At 49.3% G+C, this 15,259-nt stretch overlaps 1 protein-coding gene across 1 annotated transcript in view; it reads right to left on the reverse strand.

The window, feature by feature from the left end:
- Window positions 1-12,919, reverse strand: part of EDAR (ectodysplasin A receptor) — a 34,043-nt gene extending 21,124 nt beyond the window's left edge. The window contains exons 1-4 of the mRNA XM_059686041.1: window positions 12,869-12,919; window positions 11,933-12,055; window positions 11,509-11,690; window positions 2,886-2,971 (exon numbers count right to left, since the gene is read on the reverse strand). Coding sequence (XP_059542024.1) covers window positions 2,886-2,971; window positions 11,509-11,690; window positions 11,933-12,055; window positions 12,869-12,919 — 442 coding nt within the window. The remainder of the gene's footprint in view (window positions 1-2,885; window positions 2,972-11,508; window positions 11,691-11,932; window positions 12,056-12,868) is intronic.
- Window positions 12,920-15,259: the final 2,340 nt, after the last annotated feature.

Below are 15,259 nucleotides of genomic sequence, written 5' to 3' on the forward strand. Positions count from 1 at the left end.
GTTTCACTGGCTCAGCACCCCCTACTGGCAGCTGCTGGAACAACGGGCAGAGTCATTAGAACTTGGCTGCTCAAGGGGCCCAGGAGCTTGCTGGGAGGGCAGTCGTGGAGCCCATCTAGACCTCTGAGGCAGGGCCTGTTTCTTAACCGGACCTGGGGATGGTGTGACAGACCGACATGTTTGCTTTCTCGGACTCTACCTCTGGTCCAGCCTGCATTTCTCCCATGGCCTGCCACACATGTGCTCATTATTAGAGAAATTCTGCTTGGGGCTACAGTTTTTGGAGAAACAGCGTCTTGCCAGGGGGTGCCTCTCCCCAGGGAGGTGAGGAAATGTGTACAGGGATGGTGACCCAGAACAAAGAGATTTCGAGATTTCACACTCTTCCTTGGATCCCTGTTGGTGGCCAGATGCCTTTGGTGATCAATCATCTCTTGTCCCTTCCATTCTCTCTTCTGTTGACATAAAAGACACCTGAATTCTGGGCTCTTGGAAGATGGATTTGAAGAATCATCTGCTTGACTAGGCACCTTCTCAATCAATACAACTTTCCTTGCTCCAACTCTGCTGTTTTGAACACTGGCCTTTTGCAGTGTCCGCACATGGATTGTGGACTGGTAACAAGGGGTGTGCACATTCGAGTTTGGGAAACACTGCTTTGGAAATAGCTAGAAACTGGCATTTGGGGAGGCCAAGGCTTCACATTGGAGTTCATCACTGCTTGGCATCACAGGATAGCATCTGGAGGGAAACACAGTTCTCTGGTGGCAGAGTGGACTTGACTCAGGGGTCACAGTCACTGACAAGTGGTCATAAAATGGTGATGATGACCAGGGAACACTTGCTGGGTGCCAGACCCACCACTCTCTCACCGATTCCTCCAGCACTCTGTGCGGGAGGGGTTCTTGCTCTCTGTGTCCCAGGCGAACGGACAATGCAGAGAAGGTCAGCAGCATGATGTGGAGCTGCAGGGGCCTGGTTGGTGCTCACCCATGAGGCTGAAGCTTTACCCCATGGTAAGTGCCGCGTGCACACTGGAGTGGGGGCTCACACACACCTGACATGTCATCTCCTCCTCCCAAGAATCTTCTGAGAAGACGATCCCATGTAACAGATGGGGAAACTAAATACAAAGTTAGGTAACTGTCCCCAAGAGTGGAAACTCGAAAGAATCCCAAATCTGATGCCACGCCCTTTCTTCCTCTCACCTCGAGCCACCGCCATGCCATCACAGCACAGGTCCTTTCTGAGGCAGTCCTCAGGCCCGTGCAAGGAAAACAACAAAACCCCGAAAACTTTGGTTGCACCAAGTGGGTCTTCTCTTTGACGTGACTGAAAAATAACTGGAGGGCTTCTTCTCTCACTTCCAGGACAAACAGTGATGGGACTAGGGGTGCGGAAGGAAGGTAGTGCTTGTTCACTGCGGTAGAAGCTTCTGGAAGAAAGGCTTGAAGCTTTCCCGATGGGCAAGTCGCAAGCAGGAGAGGTTTCAAAGCTCTTGAATACTGGGGGCGTCCCTGCCACACGCATGTGGTTTATGTAAGAGCCATCACTTACACTTGTTATTCAGGAGAGAGAACGGAAACCAGGGAGTTCGTGGCTCCCTGGCAGTTACAGTCCCTGGGGCCCAACCAGGCTCTGTCCGAAGCTCCACACATGTCTGTTTGCCTGAAGATGATGATGGCCCAGAGGCAGGACCAATGGCGACCAGTGGCAATCCTCTGGCCTCCCTCGTACTACTTGATGGTGTTGGGTGACTGCAGCCCGGGGCTCCTGGGAGAATCTCAGCCCCACACTTCACAGAAGCCGTCACCTCTTTAAGGATGGAAACACACACAGGATAGGAAAGCACCTGGGATGGTGGAGAGCCCAGGCAGATTCAGGCTGTGAGTCCAGAGCTAGCTCCTGCACAGCTGGCACCCCTGGCCTCCACCAGCCCTCACACGTGTGCATCTGTCATATGCTTCCTGGGGTTCGTGCCAGGTTCTCTTTGATTATGGGGTGTGTAATCCACTATCCATCGGCTTGGGCTACCAAGGGCATTACCTTGCCTGGCAAGGGCCCAGGTAAATCACAGACAAACAAAACCAAAGCAGGCTTCTCAGGCAGAAGCAAAGGCATTCTCAACCACTGACCAAGGCTCAGGAAGGGCAGAGCCTGGTGGGGCCTGGGCAGCCAGCTGGCACATTGGGGTCCTGACTAGGTTTTACCTAGTTCCTAGGCTGGCTGGGGTAGAGCTGCTGATGGCAGTTCTGTGAGTTTGGGCCTCTGTGAGTTTGGGCCTCATTACTGACTCTCTAGCCCCATCTTCTGATTCCTGAGCAGGAGCCCTGTGCAGGGGAAGTGGAGACCTCGAGGTGGAGAGAGTAACTTTCATGCCCCACTTGAGAGCCTGACCCATGCAGGGCTGCATTCACCATGTCACCCCACATGGCCCATCTGGCTGCATGTCCCCATTTCTCAGATGGGAAAGCAGAGGTTATGTATGAGAACTAACAATTGTCTAGACAGAGCTTTGTAGTACTTTGCAAAATACCTTGGCATCTGTGGTCTCATTGTTTGATCCAAGAATTGCATGACATAGATAATTCAGATTTTAGCACCCCCAAATTACAGATGAAAATACTGAGGTTCATAACAGTTATGAGATTTATTCAAGGTCACTTGTCCAAGGTTACTGACCTGAGTCTCTGACTCATGGTACAGCAAACCTTTTTCATGGACTTGCTTTCTGATTGGTTAGGCCATGAGAACATTTTTGTTTATGCCTTTACTGTACTTAACTTGTTTAGGGGCCAGGACTGGCTTCTGTCTACCCCACCATGTAATGCAAGACATCAATATTGAACCAGCGCCGCTCTTATGGAAGGACAAAGTGCACTCACATTCCTTGGTGTTGGGGGGCGCCAGGAGGCAGGAATAGCAGACCATGCCGTAGATGTTCCTGGGTCTGTTTTCCAATATGTAGTAGCTACAGGGAGGGCAAACAAGACAAAGTAGACAGGTGAACTGGGCACTGCCACAAGCAAATGTTGACCACTTGGCATACCCACGACCAAAGCATGATCCAAATCAGGCCTGAGACAGACGCCTGGGAAGCAGGAGCCCTGCTGAGGCAGCAGCCCATTTTGATCACTGAGATTCCTTGAAGGTTTTCAACTTGTCTTAAAATGGATTTCCCCCCAATATTGGGCCAGTTTGGGTCTTATAAACATCTCCTCCCCTTTTTGGTTCCTTTCACTGATGAGCTTGTTAGTGTGTGCATGTCATCACCATCTTCATCCACATCCTCCACCTAACCATCTGCGTGCCCACCGTGTGCATGCCTGCCACAACATGTATGCCCACCACCACGTGTATGCTCTGCCACCACGTGTATGCTCTGGTTAGTGCCTTGGGTGTCTTGCCAACCAGAGATTCAGGCACTTATGGAGGAGGAGCAGCACTCCCTTGGTGAAAGCCCGTAAATGTGTCTCTGCCGGTGACACTGGGACCTCCCAGGGAACACTTGCTGACCACCAGTGAGCGGCACTGGCTGGCAATGTGGCTGTAGCAATGTCCAGCGAGGTCACCACAGAGGGCTTTAGAGACAGCCAGGTCATAACTGAAATTTGTTTGCTTCTTCCTCAGGAAGCACTTGTCCGAAGACTCCCATATAAATTCATGCTGGCCCTGGCCGGTTTGGCTCAGTGGATGGAGCATTAGCCTGCGGACTCAAGGGTCCCGGGTTCTATTCTGGTCCAGGGCATGTACCTTGGTTGCAGGCACATGCCCAGTGGGGAGTGTGCAGGAGGCAGCTGATAGATGTTTCTCTCTCATCGATGTTTCTGGCTCTCTGTCCCTCTCCTTTCCTCTCTGTAAAAAAATCAATAAAATATATTTTTAAAAAAATTCATGCTGGGGTTGTGACATTTAAAACAAAAGACAAAGCCTTCACAGTGATGTCTTTCGAGCTTCCTGATGTCAATATACCATGCTGGCTCTCAGAATTCCCTGCCCAGACCCTGCCACCATGGGCTGCCATTCTCTGCAGGGCACACCTCCTGGCCTCCCCTCCCAGCCTCACAACTCAGCCTCCTTTCCACCTGCAGGCAGGTTTTGGCACTTCTCTTGGTGTATGCTTGTTTTCCATAAGTATACATTCAGCGATGATCATGGAACCAGTATTGCATTGTGAGAAATCAATTAATAAAGTGAGCTGGTGCCCATGTTCTCCCTTACTACCATTTCAAAAAATGAAAATCCCTCTGCGCTGTTGAATACTTCCATGGTTGTTTTAAAATCTCTTTTATTAGCCATGCACATCCAGGCCCATGGACCAGGACTGTGGGGGGAGTATTCGGACGCTAGCGGCCAGGAGCTGAACCATTATCAGTAACATTATGATCATAATTACGTGCCCTTCCTCAGAGCGTTTTATCCCCAGATTCATGTGTATCTAAAAACATTAATTAACCAATTTCAAAACATCCCTCAGAGAAGCCAGCACAGCCAGGTTCACAATTAAACCTCTGGAAAAAGCCTCTCTCAAATGCACACCATGTCCCCTCCAGAAGCCATCTGTGCTGGGGAAGCAGGAAGCCGTGGGGGCCCCCAGCGCACGCACGGCTCCAGGAGGGGCATTGCCTAACCAGGAGGGGCATGGCCTAACCAGGAGGGGCGTGGCCTAACCAGGGTGAAGGGCTCTGGACTCCAGGTTGGCCAGGGCAGTCCCCCTGCAGCTTTTTGACATACAGACCCAGAGTTGCCTCTGCGACCTGAGAAGGAATCTATCTGCCAAGAAGGCCTCCTCATGGTTAACTGGGTCCAAATTCATAACAAGAGTCTGGCAGCCATTGTCGACAGAGGCCTCTCACATAGGCTGCCTTTCAGGGGAAAACTGCAGACTGAACCTCCAGTCTCCTCCCGGTGCTCCTGCCTGTTGAGTCCATCCTGATGAAGGAGTTAGAGGGCTGAGACCTGCCCTGTCTATTTAAAATTTCACAGCTATAATCTAATTTGCATCTTTACTAACCAATCAGAGCTGCTCCATAACAACCAATCAGAATACGTGAAGCTGACCAATTAGCACAGTGCTATTTGGACCAGACTGTGCAAATTTGAATTCCTCATTTGCATAAAAAGGGACCAATCAGGGACAAGGGTGGGGACTTTATGAAAATTGGCCTCCTCTTTATCTCAGTGGAGCACAAATTTGGTTTTCACTAGGGGCTGCTTCTCTGGGCTTTGCAAACTGTTTACCCGAATAGTCCCCAGATTGGGGACTACTGTTGGCATTAGATTGGTGGCAGGGAACTTTTGTTGGCACTATTATTAGTTGCTCCTCCTCTCACCTCCACCTCTAGTGCATTCTTCTCCCCCAGATTGTGAATGCCTCTCTTCCTGGCCTGGGAGTCCCTCAGGGCCAGCCTTGTTCATGCCTGCATTCCTAGTACCTTGCGCTAGGTGATGAGGAGGGAAGGCGTTAGGCAAGTATTGATTGGAAGAGATGTGAATGAAAACCAAGTTGTTCTCTATAGAATTTCAAAGTGCTAAGACTGACAGAAGTCAAAGGGCATTTTATACACCTTTCCTCATTTTCAAAAAGCAGAACAACAGCTAATCCCATTCTGGTAATAGCCTGGTGCTGAGCTCCATTTTGGATGAAAATCCACAGCCACCTGGGTGGGTATAGGACACCTGGTCTTAGGACTCGGCGCCCAGTGGGTCCCAGGGGACACCACGCTCTGTGCACACTAGCGGCAACTCCACCTGGGATTAGTCAGCTGCCTTTGCTGGGCACACAGGCACCTCCTTGGGCAGGCCGATGGCTCCCATCCTGAGTGGTCCTCTCTCTCTGACTCCCAGAGGCCCCGATGGCTGCCACTGCACCTCCTGTCCTGGCTGTGTGTCTGCACCAAGCTGTGCAATGTATTCAATAGCTTAGTTGAAGAAACAATATGGAAGGGCTATAATTTTTTTTGAAAAATGTTGGCTCCAGGAGGTTATAAAATCATGAGTCATGAGTGTTAAATATGTCACACATTACCTAGCATATATTTCACAGAACATTTTAAAATGTTGGGTTTTTCTCTTTAAGACTAACCTCAACTTCTTGTGTTTAGTTTACCCCCACACCTCTCATTCCCGGCCAGACAGGAGTGGAGACTCATTGTCTAGCTTCTGTGAACGTGAAGCTGGGTGCTCATTTAGGGAGCTGTGCCCCGCTAGAGTCTTAGGCCCCTTTGTCTTTCTGTGAAGGTCTAATTTCCCACTCTTTGCTCTCTATTTAGACTTTTCCCTGGATTTTCTTTTTTTCTTCTTCTGCTTTTCTTCAAGGGTTGATTAAGGTGGGTAACCCAAGGCAAGACTCAGTTTAAATGTGCCTCTAGAATCTTCTTTGTGTGTAGATTTTCTCCAAAGGTTCCCTTTTCTCAGAGCTCCTGAGCTTGTAATGGATGCCACTGAGCTCTTTGATGCTCCCTTTACCCTCTACAATGTTGGTATGTAGAAGCAACCACCGTGTCCTTTGCCCCTGTTTTCCAAACATCCTAGAATGCCTTATTTGCAGGGAGTGGACGTGGTGTGGAAACTAGCCAGCAGGAGTTTCTCCAATGGGTAACATGATGCCCTGGGGGAGGTTATGAAATTTCACCTCTTCTCTCTTCCTCTTCTCAGGTTTTATTCCCTGGTCCTCCCACACAAGTCTTTCTCAACAGGAAAGCCCCACGTACTGCTCTTTGTTCAGCCAGTGTCTTAGCCACATACTGATATACAGCAGAGAAAGAATGAGAAGATGGTGCTTGCCAAACCACAAAGGGGGAGCAGGCCAAGGCAACCTGTGGTGTCAGGAAGACAAATAGGAGGCAGTCTGCATCCGCAGCCTGGGGACCACAGGGACTTGGGAATGAAAACGGCCTTTCATGGAGCTGATGGTGCCAACTTGCTAAAACTCCTTGTAATCCTCCTTTGTGCCATAGCCTGAGAGCTTCATTTTGTCTCAAAACCTAGGGCATGTAATAGAAGGGGGGAGGCCTTTGGAATCCCACCCTGATAGAGCATTGTGCTTATTAGAGCCAGGATGAGGAGGTTGGGCCTCGAGATAAAGTAGGGGCCCTCAATTTCCATGGCCTTGGGGTAGGGAGTGATTTATTTGAGGTCATATCACAGCACAGCCAAAATGGAAACTGACTATATTTTCACTCCCGTGGAGTAATGAGAGGTGCACTGAGGCGTGTCCGTTGCACAATATCCTTCACACTCAGCCAGTGCTCCCCTCACCTTGTCCCGATGCCGAAGACAAAGTGTGGAGGAAGCAGGTCACTGTTCTCTTGGAGCAGGGAGGGAGTCACTCAAGATTGCAGGCTGGGAAGATCCTTGTAAACAGATGCCGGCCTCCCTGCTAATTCCACAGAGGGCTGTCCGTATCTTTGAAGCCTTCCAAAGGCAGGGAGCTCACCACCATTCCCCTGTCAAACTGCTTTCTGATAAATGTATTGGTACCAAACCAACTGTCTTCATTGCCACAGAGCAGCCTTTCTAGTGACTGAGCCAGCACCTGCCCATAGGACAGGTCATTTACTACACTGGTCCCAGGGCTTGTCCCCTTTACAGAAAAGTCTCTGTGGGTCTACGTAAGAATGAAACAGGCTGCTCAATGTGCATACTCACTACCCCTTTTAGAGCATCAGAATAAAGTCTGGCTGAGTCTCACAGATACTATGGGTCTGAACCGCAGAGGATGAGACAGCAATGCTTCAGGGCCAAGCTCCATCTTGCACCCATTCCTCTTACTCCTCTATGAAGCTGCCTTATGGGGAAGCCTATCTGGACCAGTCATTCCCACACCATTAATGGGTAGGTGACTTCCAGATGTGGCCTGAGCTGTTTATTTACCTACTAGAGGCCTGGTACATGAAATTTGTGCATGGTAGGGTCCCTAGGACTGGCTGGCAATCAGGGCCGATTGGGGCCTTCTGGCTGCTGGCTAGGGCCTTCCTTCCAGCTGTTAGCCAGGGCCTTCCTTTCCTGGCCGCTGGCCACTGGCAGGGGCCTCCCTTCATTATGCACCACTCCCTGGTGCTTAGCACACATCATAGTGAGCAGCAGAACTCCCGGTCTCCCAGTTGAACTCCCGTGGGGATACTGTGCATATTAGCCTGTTATATATATAGATGTGTTATATATGTTGTTCTTCATGTAACAACAACCTCAAATTCCACACATACCTCCTCCATCTTTCCTCCACCTCCCCACCAAAATTCTTCCTCCTGTAGTCTACATCTTAGCAAATGGCCTCACTGTCCACACAGCTGGCTGAGACAGACACCTGATAATCCTCTTCAAAATCTCCTTCCCCAAATCCCACATGCACATGGTCTACAACTCCTGCCTCTGCTGTCTTCCAACAAGCTCTTGAATTTTCCCTCTCCCTCCAACTTCCAGTGCTTTCGCCTTGCCCTGATCCTCACAACTTCCCACATTATCCCTGTTCCCCAGGCTTCCATCTCTTCCTTGCTCAACAGTGTTTATCTTCACTGCTGCCAAGGGGGTCATCCTAAGGTTGATTATGTCCTACACCAGCCTATACATCTGCATCAGCGTCGAGCTAAATGACTCGAGTCCTCAGCATCATTTTCCAGAGTCCTTTCCATCTGGCCTCTCCCCTCACTAGTTTCTCCACACCCACCTGTGTGCCTTCCACTTGGCCCAGGGATGCAGCCCCACGTCCTGTCAGATTGCTCACCCTCTGGGCTTTGGCTGAGCACCTGCACTTGGAGAGTTATGTTCCACTTCTCAACTCTGTTCCACCCATCCCAGCATCACTCTGAGAAGTCTTCTAAGACCCCTACTGACCCCAATCACAGAAATGGCCCTTCCTGGACTTCTTGAGTACTGGTTTTCTTGTCTCTCTCCTCTACTGGAAAGAGAGGCACTACGTCTTTCCCCTTTGTCTCACTAGTACCTACCTGGTGGACTCTTAATTTAAAGGTTTACTGAAATAAATGCTAGGTTGTGAATGTCAGGTCAGATTCTCACACTGACAGGCTCTCAAAATAAGTTGAGATTTTGCAAAAAGGGTTATTTTCTTCCCAAGGCTGAGCATGGCAAGGGGAGCATGCTTTTCCTCGGCACGTCTATAGTTAATCCATAAAACTCTGCATTTTTTCATGAATTATGTACCGTAGCAATTAAAAGCAATTGAGAGAAAAGTCTCAGGAATTATAAGTTATCAGAGACTGATTCTAGCCATCTAAAGTCAAGGTCCTTCTGATTTTTCTCCTTCAAGCCCAATATCTGCAGGCCCTCCACAGACGTGTGACCCACTGGGTCAGATGCATCAACTGCTTCTTCATCTTCTTTTTTTAAAAAAATATTTTTTTATTGATTTCAGAAAGGAAGGGAGAGAGAGAGATAGAAACATCAATGATGAGAATCATTGATTGGCTGCCTCCTGCACGCCCCCTACTGGGGATCAAGCCCTCAACCCCAGCATGTGACCTTTCAGTCCTCAGGCCAACACTCTATCCACTGAGCCAAACCAGCTAGGGCTCGACTGCTTCTTCAAACACTTCTCTCTGGTGGAACCCCCACAACACAATGGTCACAGCAACTAAAGAAAACCCAGTGAAAGGACTTTTATTTCATCACTAGAGGTCTGGTGCACGAATTCGTGCACCAGTGGGGTTCCTTGGCCTGTCCTGTGGGATTGGGCCAAAACTGGCTCTCTGACATTTCCCGAGGGGTCCTGGATTGTGAGAGGGTACAGGCCAGGCTGAAGGACCCCATTGGTGCACGATCGGGGCTGGGGAGGGATGCGGGAGGTTGGCCAGCCAGGGAGGGACCAGGGGAGGGCTCCAGGGTGCATCTCACTCAGTCCTGATTTGCTGGACCTCAGCAGCAAGCTAACCTACTGGTTGGAGCATCTGCCTCCTGGTAATCAGTGCATGTCATAGAGAGCAGTTGAGCAGCCTTAGCTTATCATTAGCATATTACACTTTGATTGGCTGAACGGATGACTGGATGACCAGACACTTAACATGTTAGGCTTTTATTATATAGGACTAGAGGCCTGATGCACAAAATTCATGGAAGGGGCTTGGCCCCGCTGGCACAGTGGCTGCCTCTGCCTCAGCCCCCATTGCTGTAGCTTCATCCAGAAGGTTGTCCGGAAGGATGTCTGGTCTAATTAGCATATTATGCTTTTATTATTATATATATTTTCTAAGATAATAGTTTAACATCTTCCTTGGGTATAGCTACCTATTTTTGTGTTTTTTCCTTATTGAAAATGTTCTGGAATAAAGCTCTCATGATTTCTTTATTCATTTGAAAAATATGTTTGAATCATCCTCTGTCAGGGACAATGTCGGACAATGACGTGGTTGTCCCTGTGGGGTTTTGATAGGCAGGTCTGTAACTCAGGATGTAGGTCTGAACTGATGACAGAAAACTAGGGAGACTGGAGATGGGGGGGTGGGCAAATCACCAGCAGAGAGATGGTGGTGGAAGCCATGGAAATGGATGCTTCCCAGTAACAAATTTCTGCGAGTTTAAAATATCTCCTCATTTTAAAGAGTTATTCACTTTCAGTCTATTCCTAAATTGGTGGGACTTTCTGCCTTTTTTGTACTTCCTTTTTCTTAGACTAATGCCCAGTGTTCTCATTTGAATGTGTTCTTATTTGCTTCCTCCTCTCAATTCAGCATAGTGAGACAGTGTGTAAACAAGTGATTTGGGAAGTACAGAGTACTATTGAGAATTCTGCTGCCTCCATGACCAACACCATGGTCTGCACCCTGGCCAGCTCCATCACCGCCCCCACCACCTCCATCACCCTTGAGCCATCACCACTCTTGGTGTCTGGGCAACCCTTGCAAGCATTATGCTGTGTGGCCACCAGAGGGAGGCAGCGGCAACTGCAGAGGCTTGGCGTTTGCTGGGGTAGGCTGCGCCTCCTTGTCTCAAGCAGAACTTGCTAATGTGCCCTGCCCAGTGAAGGAAGATTTTATCCTTCTTTCCGGGTAACTGCATTTGCACTTTGCTTTTTTGGGGAAGACTTTTGATACATAACAGGATTGTGGTGGAATTATATACGTATTGCACTCAAATATTCCTGTCAGTGGCTTTTATCCTCAGTTTTCCTCAGAATACTAAAAGTAATATTCTTGTATGAGATTTTAGTGTTTTTTCCCCAAAGCATTCCACATATGTTATCTCATTGTAAGTAGTCAGCAAATTTGTTTGATTTGAGAAGTCGGAAGAGCTGACTGATGTTGGCTTAAAGAACACAGAAACTGAGCCTGGGCGAGCTGCCTGCTCAGGAAAGGTGGCAGGACTCACCATCCTAAGTGCTTATTCCAGATACGAGACCTCCTCTCTGCATGTCGCCCCTGGTAGAACAGGGCAGACAGCAGGAGTGACGCTGCACTGTAGCCTGAGGTGCTCATGTTCTCAGCGGGCTTCCCAGAGACACACAGAGGTTTCTGAGAGCGTGTCCTGGATGCGGTTTGGAGCACCCATGCTTACCCAGGGAGACAAGGCCCACACTCAGCATCATTCTCCATGTCTCCCGGCATCAGCACGGTGGCCCGGAAGAAGCCCTCGCAGTCTTTGTGGCGCCTGCATATCTGGTAGCCTCCTTTGGAAAACTTCTCTGCTGGGCAGGGGATGCAGCCATAATCCTCATCTTTGGTGCCGTAGCCACAGGACTGGCCAAGGAAGAGGACAGAGGACATAGGTGAGTCCAGGGCCACACCTGCCAAGACCAAACCTGCAGTCTTTGGGCACACCATGTGCATGGGCGCACAAGGCCCATCAGGCACAGGCTGCCCCGGGTGCACCGGACACTGATTTAGCTAGGGAGCCACATGCAGAGCAACACTAAGTATGGTGACAATACCCCATGAAGGTCCTGGGGGCTGTGGTCTGGCAGCCAGGCAGGGGGTCTTACCAGGTATGGCTCTTCCCCCGGCCCACACTGGGGACACTCATGGCACAACCCTGTGGTCTGGTTGTAGTACTCATTCTCACCGCAGTTGTTGTATTCTGCTCTGGCTGAGCACATCAGAGACACCTGCCACAAGAAAGGGGTCATTTGGCTTTCATGCCTCCTTGAAGACACACAGTTACTCAGTTACTTGGGGTCAGTGGCCAGACAGCCCCAAGTCTGGGTGAGGGAGGGCTGGTGGTAGGAGCCTGCTCAGTCCGTTAGTGCTCATTCAGTGCCCCATCTCCAGGAACTTAGCTGATAAACGGGGCAGGCCACCCTGCTTCCACAGTCTGGCCTCACTCCTGCCTCCCCCTGTCCCACACCCATCCCACCTTGGAGGCCTGATCCAAACTCGCTTCCCCCATGAAAACTTTCTTCCATTCTTTCCAAAGTCATGAATGAGGCAGCTCCTGCCCCAAGCCTCTAGCACAGCAGGTTTCTCAGTCACATGGTGCCTCTTCTCCTCCCCTGAGGGCTCCTGGTAAAGGCTTGGATCTTTCTTAATTGTATGGTCCACAGGTGTGGCTCGTCACACAGGCATGTGTATATCACAATGTAGATAAGCATTTAAGGACATTTCTATCCATGAAATCCTATAAAAGAAGCCACCAACCAGGGAAGTCTAGTTTAAACCCTGGGTGCTGTTCAGTGTGTTGCAGGGCGAGCTGCCTGCTCAGGAAAGGTGGCAGGACTCACCATCCTAAGTGCCTCCTCAGAAGAACTCAGTGAAGATGATGCTATTGTTGTTCCCATTTTACAGCCATGTAAACTGAGGCTTACGAGCCCAAGGAACCTGCCCAAGGAAGTGTGGCTGGTGAAGGACACAGCCTGGAGGGGGCTCCCACTGGAATCTCTGCCAAGCCTGCGCAGTGCTGGCAGGTGTCCTGACCCACTTACCACCAGGATAGGGAGCCAGGGCATCGGTCTGTAGTCTCCCACGTGGGCCATCCTCTCTCATAGGTCCACCTGAAAGATATACCTCATCAGCAGCAGTGCCTGCAGGGCCTGAGGCTGCTCCAGTTGCCTTCATTGTATCCCACTGGGTCAGAGGGACCTCCCAAAAACAGAGTGAGGAACGGATAGGCCCCAAAGAAAAGGCAGATTTAAGTTGAGTGTCAGGCCCCTTGGACTGACTCCACCACTGTCCTCCCAGCATCACCTCATCCCGGGAAAGAGCTCCAGGGAGGTGGGACCAGAGCACACCACAGGCCACAGCTGAAGCGGCACTGACCAGCTTTCACCTGCTGGAGAGTCTGAAGACCCTGGTGAGCGTGCTCCAGGCTAGTGCTGATCCCCTGGCTGCAGGGGAGACCCGGAGACAGTGCCAGGGATCAGACAGCCCTCCCCACCCAACTTCCTGCTTTCCCAGCCCCTCATAAGGTTCGTCCCTCTCTCTGTAAAGAATGGGTCATCTGTCAAAGTGAGAGAATGAATCAGTCCAACCACTTAACTCTACAGTTGAGGCAACTGAAGTCCAGGAGGCTAGCGACCTGCTAATGGACAGAGGATGCCAGCTCTGTTCTCAGATGCTTCTCCCAAGTACTAACCTGATGCACTGCTTTGAAGGAGGAGGTGTTATTTTTCACTTTCAGAATGGGAGACCTGTGTTTCCAACTCAAAGCGCTTGTACCCAGGAGCCCACTATACAAAGAGAAACACTGTGCTCATGTGAGCACCTATATTCCCCAGTTGCCACACGCTGGGTCACTGTTTCTTGCTTTGACAGAGGGGATGAATTAGTGACAAAACAGCTGAGTTATGTGAGGAACCTTCAGAATCACCCGCCGCCTCAGACAATGTGTCATCCTATGAATCCCCTTGTTCTCAGTGAGCCATTTGGTCATGGAAACCCAGAATCCCCAAATACCACCCCGAAATGACTATACAGGAACACAAAGCAGGAAATCATAAATGGGAAATCTATTATTATTATTATTTTGGAGAAAACACCTGAACTCTGTCTTTACAATACAATATCCTAAAGGCATTAGGGAGAAAAGCAGCCAAAAGATTATTTATTGGAAATAGAAAGTTAGGTTTGAGATAGGAGGAGGGCGTGTCAATCTGGTTTGCATTCTATATAGGTTACTAGCTCTTCAGCCGCAGAATCCGGAGAGGCAGAGGATGTGGAGGAAGGGAGCCCTCGTGCACTGCTGGTGGGATGCAGAGTGGTGTTGCCACTGTGGAAAACAGTGTGGGGGGAGGTTCATAAAAAAATTAAAAATGGAACTGCCTTTTGACCCAGCGATTCCACTTCTGGGAATATAGTCTAAGAAACCCAAAACATTAATTTGAAAGAATATATACATCCCCATGTTCACTGCAGCATTATTTAGCCAAGATCTGGAACTGTCCAAGTGCCCATCAATAGGCAAGTTGATAAAGAAGCTGTGGAACATGTATGCAGTGGAATATTAGTCAGCCATAACAAAGAATAAAACTTTACTGTGGGAAACTGCCTATTGTCTTCTCTGGCAGAGAGGTATGGACAAGGAACCCGAATGCTGGTGACCCTTGAAGCCCTGGCAAAGATCAGGGCTATGTACCCACTGTTTAGTCGAGACAATGGTAGCTGAATCAATTTCCCCATCAGATAGTCATGTAAATCCTTACTGATAAAATAGTCTGCCTGTTACTGGAACTTGCCTGCCTAAGGGCTATGGGTGTATTCCAAACTGAATAAAAGGATGGCAAGGCTGGAGCACAAGTGGAGTCCGTCCTCTTGGAATGGGCTCTCGCCTGGCCCCCCAATTTTCAAATTATTATTTCTTGTCTCGTCTCTTTCATCTTCCAGAGCCCGAACCCTGAACCATGCGGGATGTGGGACATTCACACTTTACCATTTGCGACAGCATGGATGGACCTAGAGGGTATTATGCTAAGTGAAATAAACCAGACAAAGACAAATACTTTATAATTTCACTTATATGTGGAATCTAAAGAACAAAATAAACTGACAAACAAAAGAGAAATAGACTCATAGATACAGAGAACATACAGACAGCTGTCAGAGGAGAGTGTTGTCGGGGAGCTGGGTGAAATAGGTGAAGGGATTGGCAGTACAAATTGGTAGGTACAGAATAGTCACAGAGATTTAGAGTACAGCATAGGGAATATGGTCCATAATATCATGATCACTACATATGGGGACAGGTGGGTACTTGAAATATTGCGGGGGGGGGGGATTACTTTGTAAAGTTTATGATTACCTAACCCCTTTGCTGTATATCTGAAATTATTACAGAACTAGAGACCTGGTGCATGGATTTTTGCACTGGTGGGTCCCTC

Source organism: Myotis daubentonii, chromosome 3, assembly GCF_963259705.1.
Source record: "Myotis daubentonii chromosome 3, mMyoDau2.1, whole genome shotgun sequence".
In the NCBI taxonomy this organism is placed as follows: domain Eukaryota; kingdom Metazoa; phylum Chordata; class Mammalia; order Chiroptera; family Vespertilionidae; genus Myotis; species Myotis daubentonii.